The sequence below is a fragment of the Centruroides vittatus genome, unplaced genomic scaffold (assembly GCF_030686945.1).
Source record: "Centruroides vittatus isolate TY-2023 unplaced genomic scaffold, ASM3068694v2 contig_875, whole genome shotgun sequence".
Classification (NCBI taxonomy): Eukaryota; Metazoa; Arthropoda; class Arachnida; order Scorpiones; family Buthidae; genus Centruroides; species Centruroides vittatus.
In genome coordinates this window covers 1,061,487-1,080,032 of record NW_027122567.1, presented here as the reverse complement: position 1 = coordinate 1,080,032, position 18,546 = coordinate 1,061,487, and the positions used below count along the sequence as shown (strand labels likewise).

Here is an 18,546-nt window from a genome sequence, read left to right as displayed (position 1 = left end):
ATAGTATATATTTACATGATTTATGATAATATGATAAAATTACTGATAAGCTTTTTGATTTAATCTATTATTTATTAAATAAATTATTCTACTTGATTAATTATTAAAATAAACATTATGATTTATTAATTTAATTATAATTTAAAAAACAGGAATTTCTTCTTGTAAAAATATTTTAGAAACAAGTTTAAATTTCTAGAAATAATAGAATTCTTGTATTAAATATATTTCAGATTTTTCAAGATTATTCACAATCTCAAAGAAAATTCTGATTCTTATGTTATTGCGAATTTAAAGATAATTGCATTAATTTAATATTACACACAATTTCTCATTAGCATTTTAATTTTTATTGAAGCTAATATAATTAAAATCAACTTTTGTTTTATGACCTATAAAAGAATAGATGTCATGACCCATAGAATAATTAATGCTAATAAAATTAATAATATTAAATTAGAGAGATCAGATAAATTTCTCTCTACTTTTAAATGCCATAAAATTTGAAAAATCTATGATGTAATATGTAATTAATTTACATTCATTTTTAAAATAATTTAGAAATATAAAAAATGTAGTAGGCCTGTTATGTCAATGATATAATGAATATTGGCAGAATTATCCATTATATCTCTTTTTTTAATTTATAGAAGAAAACATATATAAATATTGCTTTCAGGAACATTTATTTACTAACAATTCAAAATTTAAAAAAATTGTTAACTAACAATTTTTTGAACATTTTTGCACTCATTGTCAGGATACCTTGATGATATACAAAAATGTTTAAAAACATTAAATATGGTAATATTATTTTTTTGTTCCTGAAAGCAGTTTTTGTTTATATTTTTCTATTTGAATAACTAATTCAATGTTCTTCTTCAAAATCTTTTATGTTCAAAGAATTAAGAAAGTTTAATTATGACACTGAGAAAAAAACATTACCACTCTTAATTTTAAAAACAAAAATGGCAAGCTGTTTTTTATAGTAGTCAAAAATTTATTAAAACCTTTAAGAGTATTTTGCTCTCTAAAAAAAGAATTCTTAAAAGAAATAAGAAAAAAATCAAAAATACCTTCTTAAGAACTTACTTTTTACTTACTTACTTAAGAAATTACTAATTCAAATATAATTATGAAAATTTTATATTTTAGAAAAGCTATTTTTATTTATTTTGTATTTTTTCAGATTGTAGATTCTGATAATGAGAGGAAAATACTGTTGAAATAACAAATTTACTATATTTACTATTTTTAAATACTACAGGTAAAGATAGTGTATTTTTTTTATTATGACATTGTTTTATTTATTCAAAACGTTTTTTATTGTTCTAAATTGTAATTTAATAGAACAATAAATAAACCAGTACAAGTTTTCAAAATTGAATCTAGCTTAAACATATTTTATCAAAAATAAAACTATTAAAGCATTTGAAATACAAGTTATTTTACTGAAAATAAATTTGAAAATTCACAAAATATGTAATGTAATTTAAAAATTTTCAATCGGAACAGGGAGGCAAACAAAGTAAACAAAAAAGAGTATAGTAGAAAAGAGCAAACAACAGTTATAATGATAAAATAATTATAAAATATAGTTGTTATATAAAAAATTTTTTAACAATTTTAGTTATTATATTAAAAAAATTTCAATAGGAACTTTAGTAACAGATTGTTTTAAATAATACATATATTTCTTGTTTTATTTATATAAAAAAAAATATATATATATTTAATTGCAACATATAAAAATATAAAATATATATATTTTATATTTTTATACGTTGCAATTAAAGAAAAAAATTATAGATATTATAAAGATATCATTGACTATTTTGATAAGCAATAAAACATTCACACCAAACTAACTTCAACATACTTGTAATGCAAAAATATTTTTGCAAAACTGTTTAATTTTACGAAAAATTATATATATATTTTATATATCTTAACAGTAGATTAGAAATTTTTTGTAATTTCATACCAGTTTTTTAAAAATTCATTTATGAAAGTTAACACTATATATAATTTTTAAACATTGTATTATTTTCTTTGATTTTTAATATATAAAAATATTAAAATTTTTCTTGAAAATTTCTTTTAAAAGTTCCAATAATCATAGGATTATAACTAACTACAGATGTATTCATTAGATCAAAGAGTTAACTACTATACAGAATAAAAGATTTTGAGACTTTTAAATACATGCTATAAATATTGAAATAAAATTAATGAGTTTATAATATTTTGTTTTAAAGAAAAAACAAAAACATGATATATGTTTATATCATGTTTTTGCCTAAACAGTATAAACAGTTTAATTTTAGCTGGGCTATATCCATATGTGAAGAAGAGAGTGCAACTGCCTTAGGTGCCAAATTGGAAAGTATACTAAAAAGGTGTCATAATGTTTATAGAAACTTAAGTACAGGACATGTAGGCTTCTCAGTTGCCAGAATTATTTGGTAGGGTCCTGAATTTTAGAATACATATCTTCATTATTTTACTTTAACAATGATAAATCTACAATTTTAAATATATACAGTATAGTACAGTGGAACCTCTCCATAACACTTGTGAGACCAAAAAAACCATCTGCTATAGAGAGGTGTTCACCCACAAAAAGTTTTGTGAAAATTACCTTTATATGAAATATCTTGTAAATATAGCCAGCACTATTTTTATTTAGGAGCATATAATATACATACCATGCAAAAAATAGTAAGACAGTACATTACAGTAAGCAATGAATTATAAAAGGGACAGTATTATTATTATTTTTAATTTTGCTTTATTGGTTTGTTTTTACAATTGATTACAGCAATTTACTTCTCAGTATACATAACTAAATTTTGTGTTAACCCTGTACCATGTGTGTTTTCTACTGATGTAAAACTGCTTGAGTTTGTTCAAATAGTCTAGGGCCTGTCCATTGGTGTATCTATAGTAGGTGTCATTTTGGCTGTCATTGCCATCATTGTTGTCATCATTATCATCTTTACTCTCCTCTTCTTGCATTTCAAAGTAACTGAAAGATTATGTTTTTTTATCTTGGCTTGTGCACTCAGTTGGGATGTCAGAATCTATGTTGATGTAATGATGTGCATGGTTGGAAGTGATGATACATCTTGTTGCATTTATGACAGTACATGACAACTCAGAAGTATCATCTTGGAGACTATCAACTCAGCAACAAAAATTATTTTAAAAATTATATATGGAAGACATTTAATCCAACATTGAGAGTAAAGATATTACAGAATTTGCCAGATAACTTTCAGACACTATTAGCATTGTATCTTTCTTTATCAATGATAATTTCAATCACATTTATAAAACAAATTTTATTAATTTATAAAATTATAACTAAAAATAATAACTAGTGTTGCATTAAAAATTTACAAACTAATATTTTATTTAATCATTGCAAATTCTATGTTTGATGTAAAGTAGGAAAAGTAATAAGCATCCATGTTTTCTGATATGAATTTTCTGCCTTAATTAAATATAGATATCTAGTCATCAGTATTTTTAGATTTCTCAAAATTTTAAGTTTCATAAATATAATAAACTCAGATAATATGGACCAGACTGCTAATGTGAACCATTTTCTTTCCTCTGTACTGATTCACCCACCATCTTTCGGAGAGCAATAACATGACACATACTTTCATCCCTCTTGCCCATGTATGCTGTAAATGACTGCCAGTCAATGAGAGCATAGATGAGAGGCTTGGATGTTTTTCATGCCATTGAACTCTTGTTGGGTGTTGATACTGTAGCCTGTGTAATTGCTGAATGGATAAGTTGCCAAAGATCATAATTTTTTGGTAATTTGCTGTGTTGTTGTTCTTGATTCTCCATGCAGTATCAAAATTGCACCTGCTATTTAATTGGTGCTAAGAATTGGTATTAGGGTCTCAAGCCAGTGCAAGTAATATGGATCTTAGTCTGTATCATCAGAAAATTTTGCACTGCTGTAGTCCATATTACTAGACATGCTTGTGGTATTCCTTTTATTGTTTTTACGATTATTTCTTACAAAATTAGAACGAAAGAATAGTGCAACTCTAGTTATTCTGCCTCTACCAGGCTGGTGAGGAATGGATCCAGCATCAAAAGTGTCAGTATTGGACACATCTTTGAAATATGTGCTGGTGCAGAAGGAAGACACATTTCTCTGTGAATTTTGTACAAAATAATAATTTTCTATTTAATAATTTTGTATTTTCATTGCTAAAATAAAATCCAGCTTTAAAGAAATAACTCTTGACGTAGTAAGTATGGTTGCTTGTCAGTAAACTGTAACACGGTCAAGACCGGATAAACGCCTGCCTTTTTAGTCTTTACTCATCTTCACCCTCATTAGGAACAATGCACTTTCACTGCAAATAGAATGTAATATACCTTTGTGTTAAAATATAGAAAAAATATTTTTTTAAATGTACCAACATATGATATCACTGAAGAGAGGTTGGGAGATAAACCAACCCAAAATGCATTTGATTAAATAAACGAAAATTTTCCTAACCATTGCTGTATGATCATCTACCAGAATCATTATTTGGATTACAAGGACGGTACACACAGAAATAACTCTTGATTGTTGATGACAAAAACCTGTCTCCAAACACTTAAAATCAATTAAATGGCTTGGAAGACATTGAACTGTTTTGTTAGTATTTCAAGCATCATTTAAAATGCTGACCAACTCAAATAGGTCATTTGTGACTAAACCAGAATAAGGTCAGTAATTTACATGAAGATATATCTTGCTTATGATAAAAATTTTAACAAAAAGAATGTACATTTTTTGTTTCCAAAAAAAAAGGAGGAAGCGAACTTCCTTTTTGTTACTGACTAAAAATTACTCACTGTCCTATGATGCTGAGTCAGTTACTCAGCCATCCTTATAAAAAGGAGTAGATATCTCGCCTTTTCACACAGTTCATTGGAGGTTCAACGAGACCCGAACTGGCCACATAAAGGCAGTTCATGGAACCCAAACTGGCCACATAAGCACAGTCTTCGATGGGTCTGAAGTCACCATAATAGATAGATCTCCAGAAGGGACAGCCATATAAGAAGTTGACAATACTTTATAATGTGCACATAGAAGTTACTCTTCAAGATTCACATTCTCCTCCTGATCTTTCCTCGATGGATCTTAGTCTAGATCAAGCCGGAAGGTCAACAAATAGTGGGAAGAGAGCTTCTAGACAGTTTTGCCCATGTATAAAATTGTATACTATATATATAATTCGTGTGTAATTTACGCACGTCAGGAGAAATTAATTGTCGTGAAAACCAAGAAGTTATTGTAATACTTATTGAGCCAGATGTTAGATGTTAACTTATTTTCCTGTTGAGAAAATAAATCTTACAGTAAAATAATATTGCGCTTGCATCAGGGACTTCTGTTTGAACAAATCTGACCTGCGTCCAGGTCAGCAATTTTGAAAAGGTGACAACACTAGTCATAATAAAACTGCAAACAAACTGATTTTAAGAACTAAACAGGGAACACAGTATTGAGTTTTTGGAACTAATTGAACTGCATCCACAGAATTACCAAACAAAGAAGCAGGACCAGCCGGGCAGTGCAAACAATGAGACCGCACAAGGCCCGCATGATTCAACTCTTGCAAAATTTAAAAATTGATATCATTATTCACTAAGTTAACTAACTGTCGGTAATCTATTTAACAGATAGTATGTTTACCATTAAAATATTATTTTGTTGTTTGAAACTGCTACTTTTTTGTCAAAAGGCCCAGTACCCAACCTTGCACTGGGCCCTGCTATTTCTTGAATCAGCCCTGCAAAGAAGTCAACTCAACGAGAATCTACTGTGATCTATTAAGACAGGTCAAGACATTAACCATGGTGCATTTCATTGTATCTGGGTCTGTAATGAAGTATCCACTTAAGAGAGATAAGTTGTAAGTACAAAATTACAATTTACTTTTTTATACTAGACCACAAAAATTGTCTATTATGGATTTGCTTTAGAAAGGTGTCTGATAAGCAAGGTTTTATTGTATATATTAATTTATATGTTCCAAATAATGAGATTTTTATATAATAATTGAAGAAATTATTTAGATAAAAAAATATTATTTTTTAATATATAACTACATTCAATGTCCTGTATTCTGAAGACAAAAAACTAAAACAACTTAGAAATTAAAGTTTATTTTAATCAGCAGTGCCTGCAGACTATAAAAAAGGACATCATACATTATGCAAGAAGCTTCAAACTATGATTTAAGGTTGGATCAGTGCTCCCATAAGGTTGCACTGGTTGCAATTAGGGCTAACTTGGCCTTGAAAACAACGAACATTCCTTGTTTTTAGGCCAAGTTTTGGCAAACATACAAGAAAGTTGCATGGGACAAGGGACAAATGTTGTTCATTCATTTGTTTTATATTTGCAGAATAGGTGAGAAGTTATGAATTTTCTGTTGTTTGTTGATAATGGAGTTTGGGCCACCTGATTAAATTAGGAAAAGGGCAACCCAGACATAAAGGGGCATGTGTCCCCAAGTGCCCAATGTATGGGTACCCCTGATTTTAAATTATTGACATTTTAGAAATTAAAGTTTATTTGTGTAAATGTTTTTGGATGAGGCTACTTTATTTCCAAATCCATCAAAACAAATTTCACATTAGAATGATAAGCAGAACAGTTTTAATTTGATTATAATAAGAATAATGCTGAAATTTCATATCCTATAATTATACAAAAGTTTTTTATATTAAAGAATCCATAAAATTTTTCAGAGATCAGCATTTAGTTTTATTTCTTTTACAGTTTAGTTAGGTGGACTATCATTACAGTCCAACCAGGGACACATTTCAGATCAGTGAAAATGGGGTTCTAAAACTGACTGAACTTTGATTATTTTTTAAAAATTTATTTATTTATTGATCTATAAATTGTTTATATTATATTGACATGTTAATAAAATTACTCTATTCAAAAATTTACTCTATAATAAATATTAAAAACAGGCAAAACCAGATTTGGTCACCCTATTTTAAGTTTAAACATGGAGTTATCTGAAACTGTAAGCCACTTTATTAAACTATTATACATTGTAATAAGCACTAAGCTACTGCATTTTATTTAACTTGATGATATATTTAATATTTATAAAATAGCATAACATAATATATAAATTAAATATTCTACAGATATAATTTTAGAATATTAAAAATATTTTGATACAATGAGTTACACATTATTCAGAAACTTAAAAACTTGCTTAATTAAAACTTTTAAATATTTTTGTGTAAAACATGGACTAGTTATTATTAAGCAATGTAGTAGTTCAGCCAGATAATTGGCAGAATGCAACTAAAAATTTAAGAAGTATCAAATGTTTAAATAAAACTGCAATGCAAAAACACACAGATTACATGTTTTATATTTTATTATATATAATTGATTTATAGCAATCAAATCTATTATATAAATGACAATCAAATGAAATCACTGAGCAAATCATACATACAAGTTTGAGTCAATAGTTTCATATTAATGTGAAAGGGAAAAATCATATTTTATTATGTTACCAAATATTTGAAAACTATAGGTCTACAATTTAAATTTATACTTATGCAACAAATGACTTTAGCTTACTTTTACACTTACACATACACAAATTTCAATTGTTAAAAAAAATGGATATTAGTAGCAAGGAGTACAACTGTTCCCTTTCGCCTCTGCACCAGTGAAGCAATATAAGAAAAATAAACAAGAATATAATCAGTTTTTATTTTGTGTACTATTTTGTATATTCATTACTTTAGACAAGTTAAGTTGTATTTCAATCAAATTATCTGCAAATTTTATCTATTTATAAATTTTGTACAAATTATAACATACAGTAGACCCCCCTATAACACGGTAGATACGTTCCGTGTTATAGGGGGGTCTACTGTATTTAATCTCTAATCTTCTGATATATTTATCATGCTTATTATTTAGTTTTCAAATTAAAATGATTTATAATATATAGTTTGCTGAAATTTGTTATAACTCATACTGTATACAATTATAGTTATTTAATTTTTATTATATGTATTTTATATAAAATAATATCATTCAACAAATTATCATAAATTTAATATTATTCTAAAAAATATTTTACTGATGAAACTAATTTTTGTTACTTAGATTTATATATATATATATTTCATTTTTGCATAACAGAATTAATTAAATGAATTAGCCAAATATGTTTATAAATTCATCTTTTATGTTATATGCAAATCTATCTATAAATTTCAAATTTCACATCTATAAAATTTCAGTAGAGGATTTGTTATTAAGTGCTAATTGATATAACGTATTACATTAAATCGTCATCAGTTTAATACTTGTAAGGAAATATTAAGAGAGGAAAGAAATAACTACAGTATCTATTAAATATATTTTGCAATTTTGATCATCAACAAAAAACTGTGGGCTGCTCTCTCAAAATTCATACAAAAGAAAGTATCATTTAAATTGTAGAAATATCTAATAATATTTTTTTTTCCTAGCATATAATAATATACTTTAAAAATTAATAGATTAATATTTAAGCAGTTTAAGAAGTTCAGCTTGCCACACATCATATGCATCATATGTCATTTCTATATTTTTTATTCATGTTACATGAAGATGCAAACAGCAGGCAAGCAAAGTTAGCATTTTGAACAATTTTCAAAAATACTTAGAATCATCTATCTAACATCCACATATGCAAGAAACAAGGATTACTATGACAATAGAATACTAAAAGAGTGTAGTAAATGATAAATGTAAACTCAATACATTTATGTATATTAATTGACTTATTATTGTATTTATAATGCACCATTCAGTTTACTTTTCCCTTAATTCTCTCCCTTACAGTTGTTTATTTTTTTGCAAAAGCACTTGTTTAGCTACCTCTTGTGATTCCTATTATGAAAGTATTTGCACTTTATTATACTGCTCTAACTATTTTTGATCAATTGTATGTTAATGATATAATAAAGTTGTTTATTTACTTTAATACACTGCAGTGTTTTTCTTTCTTTATCAAATACATACTATAACATATAAATAATAAATTAAATATCCTAAAATTAAATTTATTTATTTATTTATAATTATATTTAACAAGAGATGGAAGCTTGACACCCTGCCTCCTGCCAAACTGCTTTGTACTTATTTAGCCATATAGCCCAATAAATAATCTGGCTGTTTGTTCCATATATGAACATATGGTATGTAGATATTAATGGACTGGAATTAGTGAAAAGTCTGAAGAATTCAAACATTGATCTTTTTTTGGATGATCATCAAAACTAATAAATAATTTTAAAGTTTATTCTAAAAAACATAATAGCAATGGATATTTCAGTCCTGGAGAATGTAATAGAAAATTCAATAATCTTTAATGAATGCTCTTAAATTGGCTAAAAATAGCATCTAAGCTTATTTGACTAAATGTTCTGTAGAAATCGTTTACCATAACCAAAACTTTAATATTCATTCTTAATTTGTATTATAAAAAGTATGAAGAAACTAAACTACTATAACAAAGATTTATAAAACAATTGTTTACAGTCTTTTAATATTTATATTATCCTTCCTCCATTTCTTAGAAATATAAATAAAACAAAGTGGAAAGAAAGAAAAAGAAATAAACCTGTTAAAAATGAATTATGACTCAATAACAGATGTTATTTCATACAAATAACTATATGGTCATTTCAAACTCAATATAATTGTTAAGATTAACAAGGTATGTACAGATAGGAAAAGATTACAAAAATCCCAAAATTAAATGGGCTGAAATCGTTAACTAAATATCCCTATTATAATCATACAACTTTCTAGATTGGCAAAAAAGAAAGTATATATATATATATATATATATATATATATGTTATATGAGGAAGATGATTAACTGAGAAAGTAACAATATAACAGGACAACATCTTTTTAAAATAAGAAATATATACAGTATACAGTACACTGTTTCAAATAATTATTACTTAACTATTTTAAACTATTAATATCCAATTTAAATAAAATAAACAACTAGTTGTGAAATTTTAAATTTATCAGTCCACCTTAATAACTTAGAATTTAGCAAAGTTTTCTCAAATTAGAAATTTTTTTAATGTTTTATTTGATTTTATACTGTTTACGTATGTATATCTGAAGAAAGTAAAATAAGACTTTTTGAAAAAATTTTAAACTTTCTTTTTGAATCTTTTATTACAGTAATCAAACATTCATCTTTAAGATATTATGTTAATTTAAAATTAGCAAATTACGTCAATTTATAAATGTATTTAAAAAATCAAACAAAATAAATTTAAGAAATACCGTATAGGAAAACTGCAACTACATTTTAAAATTATAATAAATATATCATATAAAGTATTGCAGTCATATCAAAATGTCAATGATTAAAAACTAGTACTAAATTAATAATTAAAATAAAAAATAGAGATTAAAATAAAATTATTACAAATGATGATAAAATTCATTATGCCATTTTCATTTGAAAAAATTACATAAATTCTTCATATACTGTATTAAAAATATGTATACTGTATAAATAGTAAAAATACTTTAATTAACAAAATAAAACGATTATTATTGAACTTATCTAAACTAAATACTAATTATTTTAAATAAACTTTTATTTTCAATTTAACTTCATTGTGCATTATAGATCAAAAAAATATTGCATGGGAAAAATCTACATGAGAGAGAGAGAGAGAAAGACAGGAACTAAAAATTGATTAAATAATTCTATTCTAATTACTTTTAATTACCATAATCAAATATTTGCCATAATATTATGTAGGATTATATACATAACAAACATAATATCAAAAAATAAAGAGAAAGACATTTATAATATTACAAATTTTTACCATTTACATACTATATACAATAAAAGTTTTAAAAATTATTTTTTAATATTAAAATGAATTTAGTTATATGAATTGGTATCATATTCTTAGTTTTGCAGTTTTTTTTACTTTTTCCATATTAATAAGCATGGAAAAAATAAAATTAATAAATAACCAAAATAAGAATAAATTATAATGTAATAAGTAACAAGAGTTATAACAATTGAAAGTGAACAAGAGAAAATAAATGAAGTTTCTATAAAACATACAACTGAAGGCAATAAATAGTCAAAATTATGGGTGTTGAAAACAAATAGTTTTTATTGTTCACTTTTAAGAAAAATGAGTCTTCTAGAGAAGATATATATACTGTCATTACTTTAGTTTGTTTAGAATTATATTGATTATAAGAGTATCAGGTTAATTGAATTGTATACAATAATATGCGATACCAGAAAAATTTTAATCTTGCATAGGAAACTTATAAATAGTGTGACTAATACATATTGATTCTCCTGATGCATTTGTTATCACTGCTTTATAAATTCAATATGTTTGTTTTCATTCTTTCTGCCCTGTGGACACCAAGAGGGCCTTTTTAATTGAGCCATCATGGTTTGGCCAGGCCTACAATGGGACAGCCAGCCCAACATATCCTAATTGGATCAACTCCCAAGAAATTCCTGGGGTTTTTTGACCTGTCCAGGTGTGTTCTCAGGTTTCTCAGAGCAGTAGTTTGACACCTTAATCGCTCAGCCATCCAGCCATAATTTAATATATTAAATAATAACTAATTATAATTAGTAATAATATACAAATGAGATGCTCTAGAATAAATTGAATACTTCCAAAAATCTTTCAATTGTTTCACTGAATATAAAATATTTTAAATGATTAAAAATTATCTAGATAATTTTTATTTAATCTTAGAGAATTTAAATCTTAGATAATTTTTAATAAAATTACTCATTAATAATGAAATAAATGTAAATTTTAAATTGTATCTCAAAAGTGACTTTTTTTTTAACTTATAATTTATAGCATGAGTTCAATGAGCATTTAAATAAAAAAATCAATTGATTAAGTAGCAGTTATTTATTTTAAAACTAAATTACTGTATACAGTGGGTGATCGGTTAACAAACAAATCGGATAACGAACACTTTCGCAAAAGATTTTTATGTTTGGACAATGAACACATGATCGGATAACAAACACTTCACAAATCAAACATAAGAAGAAGTGACAAAATAATGAATACAAATTGACAAATTGGTCTTCCCTTGTCATCAGGCAACAATTCCAAACTTTTTGCAGCGCAGGAGACGTCGACATCAACACTCAACCCGGTATATACCAATCGAATAGTATTCTTCCAAACTTTAAAACTCTCCCTTGTAATTCCAGCCTTTTATTTTTCTGACAGAAACAACTTTTTATAGTATTCACGAGACTGTTAGGCTGGCAGTCATTAAGTTTTGCGTCAATTTTTATTTTCGAAAGATGAGAGTATAATAACAAAGGTAGAGAGTGGGCAGAAGATGTCTGATGTTACTGGGCAGTATGGCTCGAACAGGTCTACAGTAGGCCCCAGTTCAATCTTTTCTAACAAAGATACGGTATAATCAAGAAGACTCAAACAGCTAAAGAAGTAACAAAAATCACATCTGAGAAATAAAGAACATTGAAGATCTCATAATGGAACCTGAAACTAATCTGACAATAGAAGAATGCCATGAACTCATGAATGAACACCAAGAAACTCGGTGAGATATGTTTTCTTCTGAAAAAGATGATTAATGCTGATATCTGCTATTAAAAGATCTTTTGAAGAAGTGGGAGGATGTCAGAACAATGGTCTTAAAATGGCATCCAAACCAAGTTGAGGTTAATAGGCTGGGGATCTCTACAATTACAATGCTATTAATTACTTCTGAAAAATCCTGAAGAGAGAAAAGCAATCAACATTAGACAGATTCTTTAACCCCCCATAAATGGAAAAAAACATGACTAATAAAAATGCAAGACTGTGTATATATGTATTTTTATTATTACTAAATAAACATAGTAAGAAAATATTTATTTTTTATTTTTGGGAGTCTTCAGAACAAATGAATAAAATTCCCATAAAAACCTATGGTAAATTGATAATTGGTTATTAATGAACAATTCGGATAATGAACAAAGTCTTGGAATGGATTATGTTCGTTAACCAGTCACCCACTGTATTTTTCAATTTGTAAATTATGATATCATTTATTGTACAAAGAAATAGAATTTTACTCACTTTAATTACTGAAGTACCACTGGGAGCACCTTCTTCTACTTGTGGTGCATATGTTCCACATTCTTCAAAAACTGGTTTATTATCATTAACATCTGTTATAAATACAACTACAAGTGCTGTGCTTGTGTGGGTGGTATGTGCACCATTTTTACAACAACTACCATCATCCCTAGCTGTAACATTTAATTCATATTTATCTTTATCCAAATGGATAGGGCCATTGATAAGACGTATTACACCTGAAAATATTTGCAAGATATGATTAGTTCATAGTTAGCAAAAACAACAATATTTATGTACTGTACAAGTCAAAGACTAACTAATAAAGTCTGAAACAGTTTTTGATTTAGAAATTAAAAAATTTAAAGCATAACTAATGAAATGATTCATGTTAATGTTTATTATTAAATTAAACTACCATAATTTAAATTAAATTTTTATATTTAAAATAAGTCTTTTTAAATATATTCAAACTGTCATTTCTAAATAAATTAATAATATAGGATAATCATAATTAAAGCTGTCCTATTCAGAAGAACTCTACAGCTCCAACCAATAAGCTAACTGACACCAAAATTTGAATACACACTTTACAAAGGATGCAGAAAATAATTTTGCAAAGAAAAATTTTAATTCCAAATTGTTAACTACAGGGTAAATGGTACTCCAAGCAAAGAAATGTGATATGTATAGCCACATGGGATGTAATTGAGACTGGGTATAAAAATGCTGACAACTAGTGAATGCCATTCTTATCAGTTACAATTATGATTGCCATCACTTTACTGGAGCATGCATTAATTGTAAAGTGATTGCAGCTGATAAGAATGGCATTTACACAAATCAGGGTAATGCTGCTACTGCTGTTTGTGAATAACCCTGTTACAACAGTGTTATTCACAAACAGCAGTAGAACTTGCATTGCAGATCACTGTCTTTACAGGCTGTCAGAAAAATGATAATATAATTTTAGACAACTGGATGTTTAGAGTTCAACGTGACAGGGAACAAAAGCCTATTACTGCAGAAACAATTGAAGATGTGACCATGATTGTTGTTGAACAGGCAATGGTGCCATTTGCAGCACCATTTACCCTATGGCAGACAATTTTGGAACTAAAATTTTTATTTGCAAAATCTTTTTCTGCATCCTTTGACACCAAAATTTGTATACCAATATTCAATCAGCTTATTGGTTGAGCTACAGAATCCTTTGAATAAGAAAACTTTAATCATAATCACTTAGTATAGAAAAATAATTTTATTTTAATTCTATTTCATAAAGTTTTTCAAAAATTCAACATAGATACAAATTTTCAAGAAATATTTTATTAGAAATTTACAAAACTGACTTGGCTATTGCATAGTAAACATGCTACAATGTACTTATACTGTTGAGACAGAAAAGTTAAATGTTATGTTTGAAAATTTACAGCTTGATAATTATAAAAATGCAAAACATGTTACTAAAAGTTTTACAGGGTAATTATTGCTCTCATGCAAAATAAAAGGAACAAAAGAATTCATGCCTCATTATAAGCATAAAAGTCTAGAGATAGTTTTCTGGCCAAGAAGCCAGTTGTTAAATAAACCCATCCAAAAATGAACACATGCCAATGCATACATTTTAAATTATTATGGTAACTGGAAGCATTCTCCCAACCCATGCAGATGTCAACAAATTAATAAAACTGTAATTTCCATTTGGTTTAGACATTGGTAGACTAGACAAAGATTACTGGCATTGGAAATCATATCTTTACCACTTGTATTTAATACCTTGATAATTTTACTTCATTTATTGATGCTGCTGACATTAAAATCATACTTATCATTTATTCATAACTTCCAGAAAATAAATATCAATTTGAAATCCTTCTGCTTTCTATTTTCTCATTACTTATGTGAATGAATGCTTCATTTTTCATAATTTTCTTATAACTGGTTCTTCTGCACTACTAATAACCATTAGATTTATCTTTATAATGAGGTGTGGTATTTATTGCATAAGAACCATAATTCACCCTGTATAATATCAATTGAAAGATAGAATACTAAAGAGTGATGAATAAAATAAATAAATCATGCAATTTAAAAATTTTTAAATTTAAATAACAACTGAGCTGCCTTTACATATCATTAATTCAATAAAACTAATTGATTCAATTTTTAAAATAACCTTCAAATTAAAATATTTTAATTTAGTAATTCTTAATTTTTTAAATTGTTTTAACTGTTTGATAAATCTTTAAATTTAATTTTATAAAAATATATAATTTCATTAAAACATTCTTATATACCTGTTCTTTCCTCTATTTGAAACATTCCAGAAACTGTCCCCCCACCAACAAATCCAAAATATATATTATCACCATCTTTATCACTTGCTACCACTGTAGTCACTAGTGTATCTGGCCCGGCATTTTCATCCACATTTGGAGTATAAACATCTTGACTAAATTTAGGAGGTTCATCATTTTTATTTTCAGTATATATTCGAATAGTTGCTGTACCAGTTAATGGTGGATCTCCTCGATCAGTAGCTCTCACTGTTAATACATATGTATTATTGATATCTGCATCCAGTCTTTTATTAGAATATATAATTCCCCTATTATCAATAGTAAAATCATCTTTGTCTACAGAATATTCAATTTCAGCATTTTTTCCTTGATCCATATCACTGGCAGAAACTGGAATAAAAATAAATCAATTTTACATAGAATATTGATATACACAATACTTGAATATAGAATTACTTGTGCACTTAAATATCTACAACCCTATCTTATAAAATATTCTCATAAATTATCCATATGAATCATTTTTCCTTCTGTATTACATGGGGAAAAAATATTACATATGTTTACCTTGTATTCCTTTGAGTATTCTTTTATGCATGAGAATATATAAATACTAAAGAACAAAATACAATATCACCAATAGTAATTTATTCAACTGTAAATATTGTAATATAGAAACAAGTAATGATTGTTAAATGAATTATACATATATTGAAAAATAATAATAATTATTATTATTATTAATCTTTAATTTAATAGAAGAGTTAATTACCTTGGAGTATAGATGTTCCAATTGGTACATCTTCATCCACATTATGAGCCTGATAATCAGGTAATTCAAATCTGGGAGCATTGTCATTAACATCAGTTACTTTGATTGTCAACTATACAAAATAAATAAATAATCATATATTTTGAAAGAAAAAAATAAAATGAAATGACTGAATTATAAAATATTATTTTTGAAATAGTGCAGATTTAAAATTACTTTCTTCTGTTTCCCTAATTTTTTTACAATTTCTTTGTCATTTTGGTTCATTTAAAAGCAGGTCTTTTATCATAAATCATAATGGATTACATTTCAGATTCTTATAAAGATGAGAAACCATAAGTGATATAATAACTCATTTTATTTTATTACTAATCATTCATTTCTTTCTTCCATATCTTGTTAAAGCCATTATTTTATGACTTTTCTTTTCAAACAATTAATTCAATAAATGGTTACTCCCGAAAAAAAAACTTCTTCTTCATACATAAACATTAAATTATCTTGAGACTCAAGTCAAAGTTTATAGCTATAGGTTCATTGAACAATAATTAAAGTAGTACTGATGAAAAAAGACTTCTTTATTACCCTTCGGTTTCAAAAAAAAAAGATGTATTACATTACATTTTATGTTTATCTGATATGGTTCAAGCATACCAAATGTTATATAATTACATTTTCAGGTTTGTTGTTTTCAAACATTGATCACCAAACAAATTATGTGAACTATTTACTAAATATTATTAGATTAAATTTTAATATGAAAAATGTTGTTATATTTTTAAAAATTTGCTATTTTCACTTTTTTAATATATTATAAATGCAAATTCCTCCATATCAAAGAGCAAATGTTTTAGAAAATTATCTTTATTTACATTAATAATGTAAATAATAAAACAGAATAATTTAATTTACTATATACAACATTTATTATTATTAAAAAATTCAATTTTAATACATATTATATCTGTGAATTGAGATTTTTTCATTTTATAATATTCTATAGTTTTGTAAATTTCTAAAACTTTTTATTGCTCTAACTATATAATTATGTATCTTCTCTGTACATATTTAAAATAATTTCATACATATCATATTTTAAATTTTTATAATCAATTTAATATTTTGGTTTTTAATTTTAAATTATTTATTGTGTAAAATAAAATATTTAATACTAATATAACATTTGTAGTGAAAGTAAACAAATTATATTTTATTAACAATGGTTGTCTAGTTATTTAATACAGTAAACTCTTGCTAATATAGCCATTCCTTGCACAAAGGGGGTGCCAGAGTAATGAGTGTATATAGGTCTAAAGGCAATGAATGAGGTGATCTGTTGCCCTTCAATACTAATTCTTTTTGGAGGCAAATGGACAAGTAATACAGCATGCTGACATACAATGCTGTGGAAAGAAATAAAACAGGAAAACAGGATGTGTGACATGACTAGCATTTTCATAGAAGCAAAAGACATACACAATCATACTTGAGGATATGCTGGATAACTGGGAGACCAGATTATTGAAGGCTGGATTAGTGAGAGTCTACTATATGATGACAAAATAATTATATGATGTTATAAGCAATGTTTATCTTTTATATAATTTAGATACAATTAAAAAGGATTTAGGTAATAATAATTATATTATTACTGTTATTATTATTAAATAGAATTTTAACAATATTTGAAAAGTAATATATTATTTTTTTCTTAATTGAATATTCTATTAATGAATTTGTTATTTACTTAATAAAAATAAGATTTGATTTTTCATAATCAATCATTAAAAAAATAATAACAATAATATGATTTTATTTTTTATAATTTAAGCTATGGAAATTAAAAATATAATTCTATATATTGTAATTATTATTAAATATAGTAAGTATGAAATTAAGAAATTCATTAGTATCTACAATTTGATGCTTTATAGTGTAGGTTTTATTTCTTTTAGATACACTGTATCTTTTTATTTAAAGATTAGTTCAAATATAAGTACAGAAATAAGAATTTCAGGTATTCAGATATTTTGTCATATCTATTTTTTTTTTCTGTTTTATTGAAAAACTTTATATGATAAACTAACAATTGAAAATAGCAAATACTTTAAATTTTTTTCTTTCTTCTGCAATCAAATTCTAATAACTTAAAATAGTATTGAACTTATTTTCTAAAATGGTCAATAATAAAAAATCTAAGAAAATATATATTGAATTCTTTAAAGCTTTCTAAAAGAAACAAAAAAAGGTAAAAATGGAAAGACATCATTTTATTGG

General features: G+C 25.9%; 1 protein-coding gene across 4 annotated transcripts in view; it reads right to left on the bottom strand.

Moving 5' to 3' along the window:
• The window catches only part of LOC136982976 (neural-cadherin-like), a 420,472-nt gene that overhangs the window by 339,738 nt on the left and 62,188 nt on the right, over window positions 1-18,546 (bottom strand). For all 4 annotated transcript variants that reach the window (XM_067279558.1, XM_067279559.1, XM_067279560.1 and 1 more), the window contains exons 6-8: window positions 16,270-16,381; window positions 15,495-15,887; window positions 13,195-13,433 (exon numbers count right to left, since the gene is read on the bottom strand). In XM_067279558.1, coding sequence (XP_067135659.1) covers window positions 13,195-13,433; window positions 15,495-15,887; window positions 16,270-16,381 — 744 coding nt within the window. The remainder of the gene's footprint in view (window positions 1-13,194; window positions 13,434-15,494; window positions 15,888-16,269; window positions 16,382-18,546) is intronic.